At 37.9% G+C, this 16,022-nt stretch overlaps 2 protein-coding genes across 17 annotated transcripts in view; one reads left to right on the forward strand and one right to left on the reverse strand.

Moving 5' to 3' along the window:
* Nucleotides 1–12,068, forward strand: part of TOP2B (DNA topoisomerase II beta) — a 61,231-nt gene extending 49,163 nt beyond the window's left edge. The window contains exons 26-36 of one of the 4 annotated variants that reach the window (XM_031590232.2): nt 587–742; nt 908–991; nt 1,976–2,173; nt 2,514–2,658; nt 3,936–4,094; nt 5,452–5,659; nt 6,145–6,227; nt 6,507–6,617; nt 10,280–10,396; nt 11,270–11,367; nt 11,581–12,068. In XM_031590232.2, coding sequence (XP_031446092.2) covers nt 587–742; nt 908–991; nt 1,976–2,173; nt 2,514–2,658; nt 3,936–4,094; nt 5,452–5,659; nt 6,145–6,227; nt 6,507–6,617; nt 10,280–10,396; nt 11,270–11,367; nt 11,581–11,742 — 1,521 coding nt within the window. In that variant the 3' untranslated portion in view covers nt 11,743–12,068. The remainder of the gene's footprint in view (nt 1–586; nt 743–907; nt 992–1,975; nt 2,174–2,513; nt 2,659–3,935; nt 4,095–5,451; nt 5,660–6,144; nt 6,228–6,506; nt 6,618–10,279; nt 10,397–11,269; nt 11,368–11,580) is intronic. The other 3 variants (XM_031590233.2, XM_031590234.2, XM_090142546.1) reach the window with 3 other exon arrangements.
* Nucleotides 12,069–12,140: 72 nt separating this feature from the next.
* Nucleotides 12,141–16,022, reverse strand: part of RARB (retinoic acid receptor beta) — a 319,855-nt gene continuing 315,973 nt past the window's right edge. For 9 of the 13 annotated variants that reach the window (XM_090142551.1, XM_090142548.1, XM_090142549.1 and 6 more), the window contains exon 10: nt 12,143–13,545. In XM_090142551.1, the coding sequence (XP_089998677.1) occupies nt 13,349–13,545 (197 nt within the window). In that variant the 3' untranslated portion in view covers nt 12,143–13,348. Of the gene's footprint in view, nt 13,546–16,022 lie in introns of all 13 variants that reach the window. The other 4 variants (XM_090142554.1, XM_031590237.2, XM_090142555.1 and 1 more) reach the window with 3 other exon arrangements.

The raw sequence follows: 16,022 nt of genomic DNA on the forward strand, positions 1-16,022 counted from the left end.
ATATTCATTTATCCAGATGTTTGTTTTGCAGTAGTCTAATTAATTTATGACACAACACTTTAAAAGATTATTCATTACTAATTTTTATTGGCTTTCATTCTTATAAACTTAGATACAAATATTGTTGCATAATGGTGGTGTTTCACATAGATAATTCTAAGAAGACAACTAGATAATACAAAGGTTTAGAATGAGAACTTCATCTGTTCGGGGTTTTTATAGCAGTTTGTATACTGCTATACAAAACTGTGCTAGTTTCTAAAGAAACAGATGTACCTGCATGTCCAGGGCAAAGATCTCCATCCTGTGTGAGAAGGTAGGAAGGTACCAGTTTCTGTAGCCAACAGGATACAATGCAAATTGCTAACATTAAGTTCAGCTTTGTATTCTTAAATCAATAATTAAACAATCCAACTGTAGAAAGTGACAGGAACATGGCTTTTTGGAAAAGACAAGAAAAATTTTGATGTTACTGAATCCATGAGGAAACACCTTACTAATCCATCAGGGTATTTTGAGGAATTGCTGCTGATCATTTACAGAGCTAACATTATTTATATGTCTAATTCTGAATATTTCGCTTCAGGCAGCAGAAGAGGAGGACCCACAAAACCCAAATGATGATGCCTCCTCTGCTTCTGGATCAACTTCTGGCCCTGATTTTAACTATATCTTAAACATGTCTCTATGGTCACTTACAAAAGAGAAAGTGGAAGAGCTAATTAAGCACAGAGATTCAAAGGTTGGTACGCTGTGAGAGGCTTATTCTGAAATGACTTAATAATTACTGATGCGTCCAATTATGAATGTTCAGTTTAAGTAGTATTTACTAGGATACTTCTAACTGATGATTCAGCCAACTCATAACTTAGAGACTTATATTTTATATGCTACTTTCACGTTTTAGGAGAGAGAACTAAACGACCTTAAAAGGAAATCTGCTTCGGATCTCTGGAAAGAAGACTTAGCAGCTTTTGTTGAAGAGCTTGAAGTATGTTGTATAAATCTTTCTAAAAATATATATTAAAAATAAGCCAAAAAAAAAAAAAAAAAAGGAAAAAATTGATTGAAACCAGATGGATCTCCAAATATAGGGACAAGTGGGAAATCTGTTTTGGGTAGTTGAGTTCTTATTTGTGGTCCTCAGGGATTGTTTCTTGCGTCTGTACAGTACAATGCTTTTTCCAAGTCAGTGAAAGAAAAATTACCAGGAACAAATTTGTTTTCAGATGACAAAAAAAAACCTGGGAGTAGTAACTAGCAATTTTAGGTGATCTAATCTGTTGTGAAGCAGTAAGTATTGTCAAATGGAAAGCCAGAAATCTAGGAACAAAGCATGTAGACCAGAAGTGCTGGACAAAGGGCTTTTACCTTGCCTCATTAGTACCTCTGAAAAAAGGTAAAGGCGTATTGGTGGGTAACTTGCTGAGCCTTGACTTTCAGTGTTCCGTGAAAATGGATGATGTAATCTTTTGAAGTAATGCAGGATAATACAAATAAGATGTTTATTTCTCTGTGCATTCATGGTGCAGCTGCAGTTGGAAGTATTCTGTGCTGAAGCCTCAGCTTCTGTAATAAAAAACTGATGGAAGGACTGGAAAATGTGCCTTATAAAACTTGCTCTGAAAGCTAGCTGCTTGCTTTAAACGCTGACAGACCGAAAACTCACAGTAGTACCTGGAGATATACATAAGGAACAGAAACTTGATGAAAGAAAGATATTCCAAAGTGTAGAAAAGTTTGTATTTATTTAGGCTTGAAAAAAAGTGTAGTTTTTAACTACATAAAGTAAGGAAGAACTTACCAAGATTAAGTGATTGATTTTCCATTAGTAAAATCTATGTTATAATTCAGATGACAATTAAGGGCAGTCTTCTGTTCCATGTTAATAAATAAATATTGAAAAAGCACCATGTTCCACTTTGCCCTTACTGAAAATGAACATGTTTCCCTCCCGTCCCTGGTTGTTTGTTAGAAAGTAGAAGCACAGGAAAGAGAAGATGTTCTGGCTGGTATGGTTGGCAAACCAATAAAAGGTAAAGTTGGTAAACCCAAGATGAAGAAACTTCAGTTGGAAGAGACCATGCCATCACCATTTGGTAGAAGAATAGTTCCACAGATTACATCTGCCATGAAAGCTGATGCCAGTAGGAAATTGCTGAAAAGGAAAAAGGTAAACCAACTGTTGCTGTAGTTAGATTGTTTAACTGCTTTATTTTTCTCTACTGATAATACAAATCCAAACCACTAGACCACATTCATACTGTATGTATGATGTTTTGCTAACTTAATGTGTAAAGCAATTAATGCTGGATTTATTTTTTGTTTGAATGCCTATTATGACTACTTATTGCTGGGAAGTTTTTTGTTTTGTTTTGTTTTTTCCTTCCAATACTATTAAAATGTCCGTACAGTAGTCTACTTTCATTTATTCTCTTCTAAAAGTTGTATTGCAGTTTTTTGTTGAAATATAAAGGTATAATTTATTTTGACCAACTTGTTAATATTTTTAGGGTGATGCTGATTCTGTAGCAATAAAAATGGAATTTGATGAAGAATTTGGTGGCGTGCAGGCTGAGGGTGGTGGGGATGACTCGGTGAATACAGCAGCCTCGGCAACTAAAATCCCTAAACTGAAGAGAGAGAAGAAGGAGCCTGGTGAGATATACTTACACAGTCATCACTAAGCTTAAATGAGTACTAATTTTGTATTGAGTGTATTTTAGCACACGATGAGAAGGGAAATATGCCACAATAATAAGTGGCATAAGTGATTTTCTTCCTTAAAGAGATGTGTGGAAATACTTTGAAACACTTTAGTATTACTTACAGCATACATGGAAATTAAAAGCAGAGGTAGTCAATACTCAGGTTAAACATGTAGGCACTTCTGTTATGGTTCTCTAGTTACTTACTAGATTACTACTTACTGGAATTTCTTTTAAGTATTCTGCTTCCCTTGAAGTGGGGATCTTCTGTTTTCTACATATGATTTTGAGGGGGAGGGATCTAAATCACTGAATATGTGAGTAGAAAAAAAATAGATTATTTTTTACATAATTAGGTTGTGTACAAATGAAAATATGTAACATGTATGTTCTCTGCCTCTAAGGGCCAAGCCCTGATCTTCAGTCTCAGTGTACAGTATAGCTTGCAGAACTTATTAAACAAACTTATTTTCTGGCATATATTCTGGCATATTCAGTCATGGTGACTTTTAAATAAGTCACACACTATGGTGTGGCAAACTAACCAATGTCTATATTAACTCTCTTTTTTCTCTATTAATAGGAATTTATTATTACTGTTTCAGAATATTTGATTATTGGGGCAGAGGTGTGACAGACAGCAACAAAACAGAAAGCTAAAGGAATAAAGAGAATATTTGAGTATGAATAGATAACCCCCATGAAAAGATAAGCACCCTGAATACAGTTATGATTGAATCCACCGTTGTCAGTGTTGAGCCAGAGTCAATTAGTCAGCTTTACCTGAGCTTGCCCTGTAATTGTATTGTACCATCTCTAGCAGAGGATCTTCTGCTTCCCATGCTAATTGGATTTTTCCAATAACCGTACCTGACCCAATTCTCTAAATAGTGGAAAAAACTGTTCTTTTCCTGAAAAGCTCCAGTAACCTTTTAAAAATGGGAATTTGACTGCTCAGGAGCTAAAACTTCAAATTAGAGACTTTTATGCTTTTCTGTCTTAGAGCAAATTTGTTTGGCAGCAGCAGGTTAGCCTCTCTATATAAAAATTTTCTTCACATTCTTAAATTTTCCTTTAGGAAGTAAAACAAAACTTAAAATGTTTAAAGAAAACTTTTAAAGACAAATTATGCTAAGTTTATGCAACATAAACGGTTAGAGAAGGCAGAAGTACTGTGGTTTTATTTTTTTTTTCCCTGACTGTTAAAGATGCTTTAACTTGTTACAGGTACTAGAGTAAGAAGAACACCATCATCTACAAAATCCAGTGCAAAAAAAGTGAAGAAACGAAACCCCTGGTCAGATGATGAGTCCAAGTCTGAAAGTGATTTAGAAGAGAGTGAGCCTGTGATTATTCCAAGAGACTCTCTGCTCAGGAGAGCTGCAGGTACTCCAGCTTTTGTGAAATGTGCACCGTGGCAGAACGTTTAAACTTTACATATTAACCTATGGTTTATTTTGACTATAGCCCTCTTTAAGACATTATCTTCTTCAGATAACTTGCACTGTATTCTCTTCACTGTGATGTTTGTGAAAAAACCCTTAATGGCAAGACCAAGAGTTGCTGTGAAAGATTTTGTAACTTGATCCAAAAATCTTTCACCTTATCCAAAATACTAGAATAGAAATTACTCAAAAAAACTGTGAATTACACAAGATATTGAAAAAAAATACCATTACAGAGAAATAACTTTAATGCAATTATATTGTCCAACAAGGCCCAAAGACCTAACTGGCTGCAAAAAAAACAACAACAACAACAACAAAAAAAAAAACTGAAAAAGTCTCTAATAGGCAAAAGTATCAGTTTGAAAAATATAGAAATATTTGATAGTTTAAGAAATGCACAAGATTCTTCTGGAAAATTGTTGATCAACTTTTCAAGCACTCAATTAGAAAGATTGTTCAATTGATATCATCAAGAAAACTTGGACTACAAGTGAAGGATTCTTATTTCTTAAAACATACTCATGCAGTAATGTCTTCATAATGCCATTATGAAGCGAGCCACAAATGGCATCTGATCAAAGAGTCCTTGAGGTTGGAAATGATCTCTAAGATGATCTAGTCCAATCATCCACCTACCACCAATATTTCCACTAAACCATGTTCCTTAGTACTACATCTGCATGTTTCTTGAACACCTCTGGGGATGGTGGCTCAACCACCTCCCTAGGCAGCCTGTGCCAGTGCTTGACCACTCTTTTGGAGAAGAGGGTTTTGCTAATATCTGAACTGAACCTCCTTTGGTGCATCTTGAAGCCATTCCCTTTCATCCAATCTCTAGTTACCTGGGAGAGGAGGCCAACCCCCACCTTGCCACAACCTCCTTTCAGGTAGTTGTAAAGAGTATTCAGGTCACCTCCGAGCCTCCTCCAGGCTGAACAATCCCAGATCTCTCAGCCATAAGACTTCTGCCCCAGTTTCCTGACAACTTTTTTGCCCTTCTTTGGACATGCTCCAGGGCCTGGATTTTTTCATGTAGCGAAGGACCTGAAATTGAACGTGGTGCTCAAGATGCGGCCCCACCAGATCTAAGTACAGGAGGATCACCTCCCTGCTCCTGCTGGTTGCACTACTCCTGATGTGAGAAATTATGTGCCTCTATTCTTCTAGACTCAAATAAGACTTTTTTTCTCAAGTCTTTTGTAATCTGAGGCAGGGATTGCTGAGTGACTTCCCCTTTAATTTATTTATGTGGTAGCATAACTATTGAAATGTGTAAATATGTATTTTTCTTTTAGCTGAGAGACCCAAGTATACATTTGACTTCTCAGAAGAAGAAGATGATGCTGATGATGACGATGATGCCAACAATAATAATGATTTAGATGAGCTTAAAGTAAAAGCCTCTCCAGTTATAAATGACAGAGACGATGAGTTCGTTCCCTCAGACAGTTTAGAAAAAGATGAATATGACTTCTCTCCAGTCAAATCAAAGCCATCTCCAGAGTAAGTACTGTAACTCAGCAGTATATATTTTTTAATAATTTTTTTGAATACAGAACTCTCTAAAAAAACTGATGGAATATTGATTAATTATTAATCTACACATAATATGTAAAATAAATGTATACATTTCTGGGGAGGGATGGAAGTGTATATTATCTCACTGACTTGGGCAGGGAAGACATGGCTTACCAAATTGTGATAGACTGTCAGTAATGTCATCTGTGAATTGTATTTAGTAAAATTTTTTGTTTTCCTTCTTGTACCAACTTGGTATACAGAACTATTGATAAAAATGTAATGCTGTTAATTTTAAATGGTTACAATGCATGGCAGGATAGTGATTTTATTAAGGATTTGTCTGCTGAAATGTTAGATACATGTTACAATGCAAAAACAATAATTTAATCTCTTATGGATGCTATAATGTCCGCACATTTCAATATGTAGTTAATGCAATTTATGCAATTTCTTCTTGTGTCTGGAAGTAGAAAAATGTCTCAAGAGAAGAAAAATCAAGACTTTGGGAACATTTTCTCATTCCCATCTTACTCTCAGAAGACAGATGATGGTGAGCTTGTTTTCACTGATCTATTTACCGTTAGCAATTTTTACAGAATATATATGGGGTTTTATGTCATAAATAGAAACTTAATGCAGTAGTTTTAAGAATAATGGCATTGAGATTTATAGAGAGAAAAGGAATGAGAGGAGCACAGCTTGTATTGTAGGTACACGGTATGCCCATAGCCTCACTGTAGTATCAGAAGAGTGTATCTGTGGGATTGATCTTGAATGTAATGAATATGCAGTGAACAGATCTTATTCTGAACATACTCTGTGGTTATAGATACAACAAAATTGGACAGTGATGAGGAGGATTCTACTCCTGTTTTCTCATCACCTTTCGCCCCAAAACAAACAGAGAAAATTCTAAGTAAAACAGTAGCTGCCAAAAAAGGTAAGTGTAGGATTACCCTGTAAATCAAGCCTTTTTTTTTTTAAAGTTCTTCACTTCCATCTTTGCATCATCTCTTCACCATCATCATCTGAAAAGTGGAAATAGCATTCATTTGTTTCAAATTCAGTGGTGCTGCAGGAGATGTTGTGAATTTCTTCCAGCTTCTTAATGATATTAATTTCTTTCTCCCTACCATAATGTCAATACTTACTATATATGGAGTTCAGCCTTGTAGTTAAACTAATGAAAGGCTTTAACCCTCAGGAAATAAATGAGACATGATGTCCTCCTGTTGAAGATAGTCTTCTATAATGCATCTAACTTATCAACGTTAGAAGTAAGGGCAACAGTCCAAAGGAGGAATCCCCAAGAAGTACTTAAATCCTAAGCAGACCATAGTTGTACGTACTTGTAGTTTTTGATACAGAGAATGGAAGGCTACCTTTACACTTCAGAGGTAGAAGTTTCTTCATTTGTTAGTTAGGCTTTTAGAACTGCAATTTGCATGTTCTTAAACCGTGGAATTCAGGACAGTTCCAAGAGCAAGTTCATTATTTGTACTGGTTTCATTAGTTGTGCATGCATATTTGTTGGAATAATTTGTTTTAGCACTGTGTTCCTTGGAGAATATTGGCATATATACTGTTATCTATCTACTTCTAAAGGAGAGCTCTGAGCCTGTTTCTGAATACATTTTAAGGATTATACCAAATGCTTGCCATAATTAATGCTGAAAATAATTTTTTTCTACATAAGTTGAAAAATTGTTGTCTTCTTAGCAAATAGTAGACTGCAGGTTTTTTCTGCTTTCAAATCTTTGCCTTGCTTCTATTATTTCTTTCAGATAACTTTCTTTTTTTCTTTCTTCTTAATAGTCTCTCCTCCAAAAGCAATTTTTTTGCTGTAATACGGTGGTTTTCTTTGACCAACTTACAGCTGAACTTAGTACATTAATTAGTACACGAAAAGTACACAGATTAGTACACAAATTAGTACTCAAAAAGATACCTCCAGGAAATCTGAAAGCAGCCAGTTACTATAATTAATTTACTTTATTAAAAATGAGGAAAAAATTATCTTGTTTTATGGGTTAGGTGCCAGGGATTTGCAGCATCCATTCACCCTCCCTCTTTGTTTCCACATTTCTAATCTCTGTCTCACTGACATTGTGCTACTCTAATTGAATCAGTGAATGTCTGACTGATTCCCAAACACTTGAAGACTTTTTAATCATCAGTAGTAAATTTCTGTAATACAAAGAATGAAGACTATTTTTATTATTAAGTCTTTTATGATTAACTTCTGTTTTAAATACAAGAAAGAACTGTGTATGTAATAGCATGGATGCAACTTAACATTCAACCTCTCTCTTTCTTTCTCTTTTTTGAAGGTGTGGATGCACTTAGTTGTCATTAACATAGCTTTGAAACTTCAGAACACAGCTGTGATGTTTCTGAGTGCTGATTAACTTTTACCATTTCAAAATAGGTATAAACAGGCTTTTGTGCAAGGAAGAAGAGTTATACTTCTGTCTCCATAGTAGTCTTAGAGACACAATTTTCTTTTTAGTGCACGAAAATTCACAGCATTCAGCAGTTTTCATCTTCTCTCCTTTGCCCAAACTGTACACGATCACAGTTTCTTTGACAGTGCAGTGCTAAATTAACACACTTAGTTATGGGTCAGCTGGTATTCTTTTAGTCATGTCCTTAGTTCTGAGTCCATCTTCTGGTATCCACTCACCCTTGGTGAGTGCCTCACAGGGGAATGTCTATTGTGTAGCTGAAGCAATCATTACGAACGGTTGTATGGAGTTTTTTTGTGACTTCAAAGCCTGAATTTTGGAGGACAGGAAGCTGATACTGAAGAACTACTTCAGTCTTGTTATCTGTATGGCCACATTCCTTTCTTAGTCAAGGAAAATAAAGGAATAGTTAGAAGTTCAGCTTCTTCTTAGACCTTGATCAATTTGAGATGAAATTTCCTGATCTCTGGCATTGACTGACTCTAACTTGCTTTATGCTAATATAGTTCTTTTGTCTTCTAATTGAGATATCTATAGAGACCTATTTTAAGTTGTTTTCATATATGGTTCCTGAGTTCCAACTTAAGCATCAGTTCTTCACTCTCAGAGTCTATTTAAAAGGCTGCCGGAGCCTCTCCTTGATGCCAAGGAAAGCTTTGATTTTGATATTATCAGGACATGATACCGGGACTACTCAGAAGGTATCATCAATCGCACAAAATACAGTGATTCTCCAGCAGGTAGCAGTTAAAGGCAGCATAGCCAAAAAGGTTCTGGAGACACTCATCAGTTGTCTGAAGACATTCCCTTAGCAATATCACAGATGAAAGCCTGAGTACTCACCAGTGTTTACGTTCCTGCTATCTGGAGCTTTTTACATATGCCATATCTTTGAGGTATTTAGGACTGACAGATAACACGTAGGTCAGGAGTGTAGCAGGGGGTCTCATAGAAGGGCTGGTTTGTCTTTCAACATGTAGAGTGCATTATTTCTTGTCCTCCATGGTGTGTATGTATGAGGGCTGCTCCAAAAGTAATGCCTCCTGTCTTATTACTTTGGCCCATGATATCAGAAGTGGATGGTGGTGGTATGGCAGCCGAGGTTGAACCTTCCCAGCAACATTCCATTACATCCAATTGAAATGCAACAGATGGCAGCAGAGGGGCAGTCTGACAAAATGGTGTCTGACGTGGAAGTGCAGGTGAAGCAAAGGAGTGGAAATGAATTCTTCTATGCAGAAAAATTGCATCCATTGACATTAATTGACACTTGCTGAATGTTTATAGAGACCAAACAGTGAGCACAGTGAAGCCGTGGGGGCTGCATTCCAGCAGTGCTGACAGTGACAGTGGGTCACCTCTGCTGGTGCAGATTTTTACCACCACAGCATGCAGGCTCTTGTTTATTGCCGATAAAAATGCATAGATAATGGTGGTGACTACAGTGAAAACACTATCAAATGGTGTTATTGAGCTGTTCATATTTGTTGTAATTTCCATGAAAATAAATAGGAGGCATTGCTTTTGGAGCAATACAAGTACTGTCTTTTAAAGATGGCAAGACAAGTTGTGTAACAGTAGTAGAAATTCAGTAAGGATTCCACAGATATGTCTCCTCCCTGTCCTTTCTTCTTTTCCTGAGGTTCTTTTTCTTTGGATAAACAGAAAACAACACAGATGCATTGTGCCTCAGAGTCCTGCAGTAATCATGGGGAGGGTTGTTCTGCAGTTGTGGCAAAGGTTGTACCACTGTGAAGGCAGAAATGGCACAAGTAGCAAGCTGTTTTGTAATGTAATGTATCTGAGCATGTTTTAAATATCCGACTTGGAGAACTTATGTTGCTGCTTTAGATAACAGTAACCTGTTTTGTGCTCAAAAAGATGGAAAAGCATTTAATTAAAAACACTGGAACATTCTGAATGAACTGGTACAATTTAATTAAAAGGTTTTCTTGACAAAAGAAACACCTCCTTTTTATTCCTTGCAGTTCTAACATAAAAGCTGAAGCATGTTTTCCTCAAGTGTAGGAGGCTCATCTCATTTTAACATCTGCCATTTACGCTGTAGCCTAGTAAAATTTAATATTTCTAAACAATATGTGAATTTAACATATTCGGTATCTCTAACTTCTAACAGCAAAAGTAGATGTACCACCTAAACCTAAAAGGGCTCCCAAGGCCAAGAAGATGGAAACTGTAAATTCTGACTCAGATTCAGAATTTGGCATTCCAAAGAAGACTGCAGCACCCAAAGGTAGTAATTTAGCTGTGGTGACAATTAGCATCACACAGTGTCTGGACTCTCTATAACACAGGTTCACAATTATATTTGGAGTGAAGTAGAAATAGTCTCTAAAAGAAGAACTACACTGATTTATTAGAGAATGAATCACCAGGAGATTACTCAGCCCTGAGCTTTTTTCTATGATAGAAATAGTTCACTGGCGTTTCTTGACTATCAGGGCTGTGAACTTTTTAAGTGACCTTAACAGCTGGGAATGCATTTAATGCCTCCAAGCCCCTTTTAAGTGCTCATCCGTTCTGTTGGATACTGCTTATTTTCGTTCTGTGAGCTCACCTTTATACACGTTAGTAAAGTTCTGATCGTTGGTAGTTCTATTAAGTCAGGTTTTCTGGTTCTTGAAACGAATTCATTGGTATCCCAGTTCTCAGTTCTAAGAAAAAGACAGAAGCACTGCAGCACAGCCAGTGATTTCACCAGAACACTGCAAAGGGAAAGGATGTGCCAGTGCTGATAGGTGCCATTAGCTGTAAATTCCTCAGCTGCAAAGGTGCATTAATGCTGTGTTATCAGCACAAAAAGTTACAAGGACTTGGAGTACTTCATAAGTCTGAAAGAAGTTAGGTTAGTGAATTTTGGCCCTGTCTTGAACTGACAATATGAATTGCTAGCACAAATGGTAACTCCAGAAGAAGAATAGAAGAGAGAGAGAAAACTGAGAAAATCAACTATGTTATGTTGTATTTTCTGGCTGTTGTGAAGAAGCTTGAGCTGTAAGCTGAATTTGAACTTACATACAGACATGATAAAATGTAGTAATGTGACTGTTCTTTTTCCAGTTTGCTGAACTTTGATGTTTTATTGAAATTATATTCTCTCACCTAGGAAAAGGGAGAGGGGCAAAGAAAAGGAAAGCATCAAGCTCAGAAAATGAAGGTGAATACAACCCTGGGAAGAAGGCACCTAAATCAACACCATGCAAGGTCAGTTCTCCCAGTGGTCCTTTCCGTTTGTAAACTGTAACTTAACAGGTTCCTTTCAATCCAAGATGCATGTTCTTATGGGAGGTGCTGATGTACCTGATGTAGGTGTGACTATGTATTAGTTGTTGGAGAGGAGTTGCTTCAGGTCTGAATGTCAAGATGCAAAATGCACAGAGCTTGACAGAGGACTTGTCTGTCTTTTCTTTTCCAAAGAAATCCAAGAAGGCCACTTTTGACCAGGATTCAGATGTGGAAATCTTCCAGTCAGGCTTTGCCTCCGAAACTGCCCCAAAGCCCCGGACAGGCCGGGCTAGAAAAGAAGTGAAATATTTTGCAGAGTCTGATGAAGATGATGATTTTGATATGTTTAATTAAGTGCCCAAAGAGCACACAACTGTTTTCCAACGACTATCTTGTGTTGTCCTTTTGGTCCCTTCTGTCGCAAACTTTTGTACATTTGACTTATTTTATGTGATAAATGTAATTGATGGTTTTTATTCTTGTGTGTAGGCATTTTAACATTTTGTTCTTACACCTACAGTTTTATGCTCTTTTTTACTCATTGAAATGTCATGTATTTGTCTGACTGGCTTGTAGAGATGTTCTAGACAGCGGTGCTAAAGCACATTTTAATTGTCATGGTTGCAAACAGCAAACCTGCTTTTTGAAATGAAGTTTAAACATTAAAAAATGGAAAACTCTCCGTCTTGTGTGTGTAACATTGGGGCTGAAGGGACTACTTCCACACAGGTGTTTTTTTAAAATAAATATATTTTATTCTTTGCCAGGAGACTCCATGGAAAAAGGTAAACAGTATATGAACATAGAAAGCATTGTTAAACAATCTCAATGTACAAACAGAGCCAGTGAAAGTACATCACAGACTTGCTAGAATATATAAAAAAAAATCCACTAGTGCTTTAAATGAAACCTAAGAAACTGACACTTTAAATCTGTTAACCATTCTACCACAGTTTTCACTCTGCTTCATGGTGATTTAACAAGGCCAAGAAGGCAGATTCTCTCCTTGTGTTTCTGGAAGTCCTGTCTGTACTTCCCTAGCACCTGGAAGGCCGCATAGTTCAGCTCATTCCTGGCAGTCGACTCTTAAGGAAATACCCTGGACTCACCCATTTGAAAGCTGTAAATGAGTCTGCTGGTTATCATCCCATGAAGTTTCCCTAATGGCTTGTGAATAAGTAAACAAAAACATGGTAACACTGAGAAGTGTTTCTGCCTTGGAGGCTATCATTACTGTAGAAATGTAGTAGTTAACGGTGTAGCTAGGTCACCAGCCAGGTAATAAACCACTTTTTAAATTTTAAAGTGACATTAACAGCGGAACAAATGACATCTGAATAACTGATCTGGCAGTTAATGCCGACACCGATGTCTTTTCTGCGAGTGCAGGGATTTTTGTATGCTTTTTACAAGGAAGGAGATGCAAACTGAGGGCATCAAAGAGTAGTTTTCATATTAACTAATCAGACGGTCCTTGAAATTTCCTTTTCTGGATGTGTACAGTAGTCCATTGCATCTGGTTGGTGTCTTGATCGTTTTAGGTATGAGACAAAAGGAAAGCACCAAACATCCAGTACAGAAAGTACAGCCATACATCTGTATGTACAAAGTCATCAGAAATGCAACCAGAATTTAAAGTTTGAGATCTGTCTTGTCACCATGCAGTCTTGAATGTTCAGAAGAGAAAACAGAAGCTTAACTATTTTTTTTTTTTTTGCATGAAATGGCTGATTTAGAGTTTCAAAAGTTTGCATTTTCTATTTTAAGAGTTTAAACAGCAAGGAGTATATATCGATACATATGAAAATTTCTTGGTCCTTGTTGAGTTTTTATCTATATATATATACACATATATAGATATATATTAAGTCCAGAAAGTAAGCAGCAGTAAAAATGTTTTTCTTGCTTTTCATCCCTGTACATAAGGTGTTAGGAATGTCTGAAGTAGCTGGAAAATGTCTTATTGCACCATAGGGGATTGACTGACACTGCTGTTATCCACTGAGCTAGGTGAGATACTCGGGCTGTGTTCTGCAGTATTTCCATTTGAGGTTGGTGTCAGTGGTTCGTGTCCTTCAGAGTTCTCCAACATTTCTTGAATAAGAGGTGGCATGGATCCAGGAATTTCCATTTTCAATGTAATGACACGTTCCGCACCTTCAAGAAGAAAACAGAAAGAAATCCTTTCCATTAGGATGAGTTGTGCGTGAGTTTTTCCACAGCACCATCAGTAGTAATTTCAGGGTACGTTATTCTAACTGCTTTGATGTCTCCCTCTATAGTTCTGCATACAAAATTATGTAAGCAAATGCCTTCAATTCATTGCAGTAAAATGGAGCAAGATGAGCTCTCCTTAACAAATTGATTTAAAATGGTGATCACAGCAGCCAATAGTACAGTAAATTAGATGAACCACATCTTTACACAGAAGGAACCCAAATGGTACTGAACGATGTTGAAAAATTAAAGGCAACTGCTACCACTCGGAAGGCTTTATAAATTAGAATGCACTTCACAGTTTCTAAGCAGGATGGGATCTGCAAAGCCTGAAGGAGGACAAAATGTTGGGGGCTCTGTGCTGAACAGGTGTGGTGCAATGTCAGAACTAACTATTGCCTCACAGCAAACTGAAGTAGGAACCAGAATTTAACAAACCCTTGTTTTATAAAACAAACTCAGCCAAAGGGATACTTCGATGAAGCTGCTTTCTGTGGGTTGCAGGTGCTTTGAGCTAATTAATCACAAAAGTACACAGCAACTCTGCTTACATCTGATATAACTGAAGTTAACCAACTGTTCAGTACTTCCCAAGAGCAACAACTACAGGCATTTTTACATAGAGATGGCTTTGCAGGCTGCTGTGTGTAGGATTAAATAAAATGACAAAATTAATCTGGACTACCCAGACTACAAGCCAATAAGTAATACTAGTTTAGGGAGAGAAAAAGCCACAGAATACAGCTTGCAGCTGAGACCTGGACCATTAGGTGGATTAAAAAAATAGTAGGATGCTCACAGCCAGAGAGTTGTTGTCAAAGGTGCTATGTCCAGGTGGAGTCCAGTCATAAGTGGTGTCCCTCAGGGGTCAGTCTTGGGACCAGTGCCCTTCAACGTCTTTATCAATGACATGAACAGTAGGATTGCATATACTCTCAGCAAGTTTGCAGATGACACCAAGCTACTGACAAAACAGAAGGAAGGGATGGACCTGGACAGGCTCAAAAAGTAGGCACATCTGAACCTACCGAGATTAAACAAGGCCAAGATGTTGCACTTGGGTTGGGAAAATCCCAGATATGAGAACACACTGGGAGAACTCCTGGAGAGCAGCCCTACAGAGAAGGACTTGGGAGTGCCAGTGGGCAAAAAAGCTGGGCATAAGCCAGCAGCGAGCTCTCACAGCCCACAGTATTCTGGGCTGCATCAAAAGAGAAGTAGCCAGCAGAGTAATGGAGGTGATTGTTCCCCTCTCTGCCCTTGTAAGGCCCCATCTGGAGTACTCTCACTAAGCCTGAGGTCCCCAAGCATAGGAAGAATGCAGAGCTGTTGGAGCAGGTCCAGAGAAGAGCTGCAAGGATGATCAGAGGGCTGGAGCACTTCTCCAATGAAGAAAGGTTATGGGAGCTGGGCTTCATTAGCCCAGAGAAGAGAAGGCTCTGGAGAGACCTCAATATAAGTTTCCAGTACAGAAACAAACCACGTAAAAAGTTCTGAAACTGTACTAATAGTGACAGGACCAGGGGGAATAATTTTAAAATAAAAGAGGGGAGATATAGGTTAGATTTTAGGAAAACATTTTTTTACTCAGAAAGTGGTGAGGCCCTGGCACAGCCACCCAGAGAGGCTGTGGATGCCCCATCCCTGGAGGCATTCAAGGTCAGATTGGATGGGGTCCTGGGCAGCCTGATCTGGTGGGTGGCAGCCCTGCCCATAGCAGGGGAGTTGGAATGAGATGATCTTCAAGGTCCCTTCCAACTCAAGCCATTCTATGATTCTACGTTAAGTGGTGAGGATCAGGAAGAGACAGAAATATCCTGGTGTAAAGCTACAATACAATGAAAAGCGCAGCAGTGACAGCGTAGTAGCAAAGCCCCAGGCTGCAGCAGGTGAGGATATGCTTAAATGCAGCAGCTATGGACACAGAAATGAAGAAAAGAATCTGCTCACCTTTGGAAGGCCTCAGGTATGCAGGGGTCTCAGCAAGATACTCTTGCCCCCACTGCCAACCCTTAAATGAGATCTGGGAAGGGGTGGATCCTGGCTCCACCTCTTACTTCTCTCAGGTGCACTGCATACACCTGAGCTCCCCTGCATTGGCCCTGCCTTCCTACCAGGTGCTCAATTACTGGTTCAAGCCATGACTCAACACTTCCACTACATCTGGAATTAAATGTCAAACAGTGAGGATATAAAGATTCTGTTCCACAGTGAAGAATGGATGTCCTTTACACAGTTTGTTTCTGTTGGGAAGATTTTCTATCAAACAGAACAACTTACTTATAGACAATTTATAGCCATAAAGCTCAGAGTTCAAATACCTGGTACAATACATCTCATAAGATTCCTGATCATCAACTTAAAATTAGCTTAGTGGAATATGAATCTGCTTTTTAAAAAGTGAAAGAAGGCAAGAA

This window comes from Phasianus colchicus, chromosome 6 (genome assembly GCF_987193195.1).
Source record: "Phasianus colchicus chromosome 6, bPhaCol1.hap1.1, whole genome shotgun sequence".
Taxonomy (NCBI): domain Eukaryota; kingdom Metazoa; phylum Chordata; class Aves; order Galliformes; family Phasianidae; genus Phasianus; species Phasianus colchicus.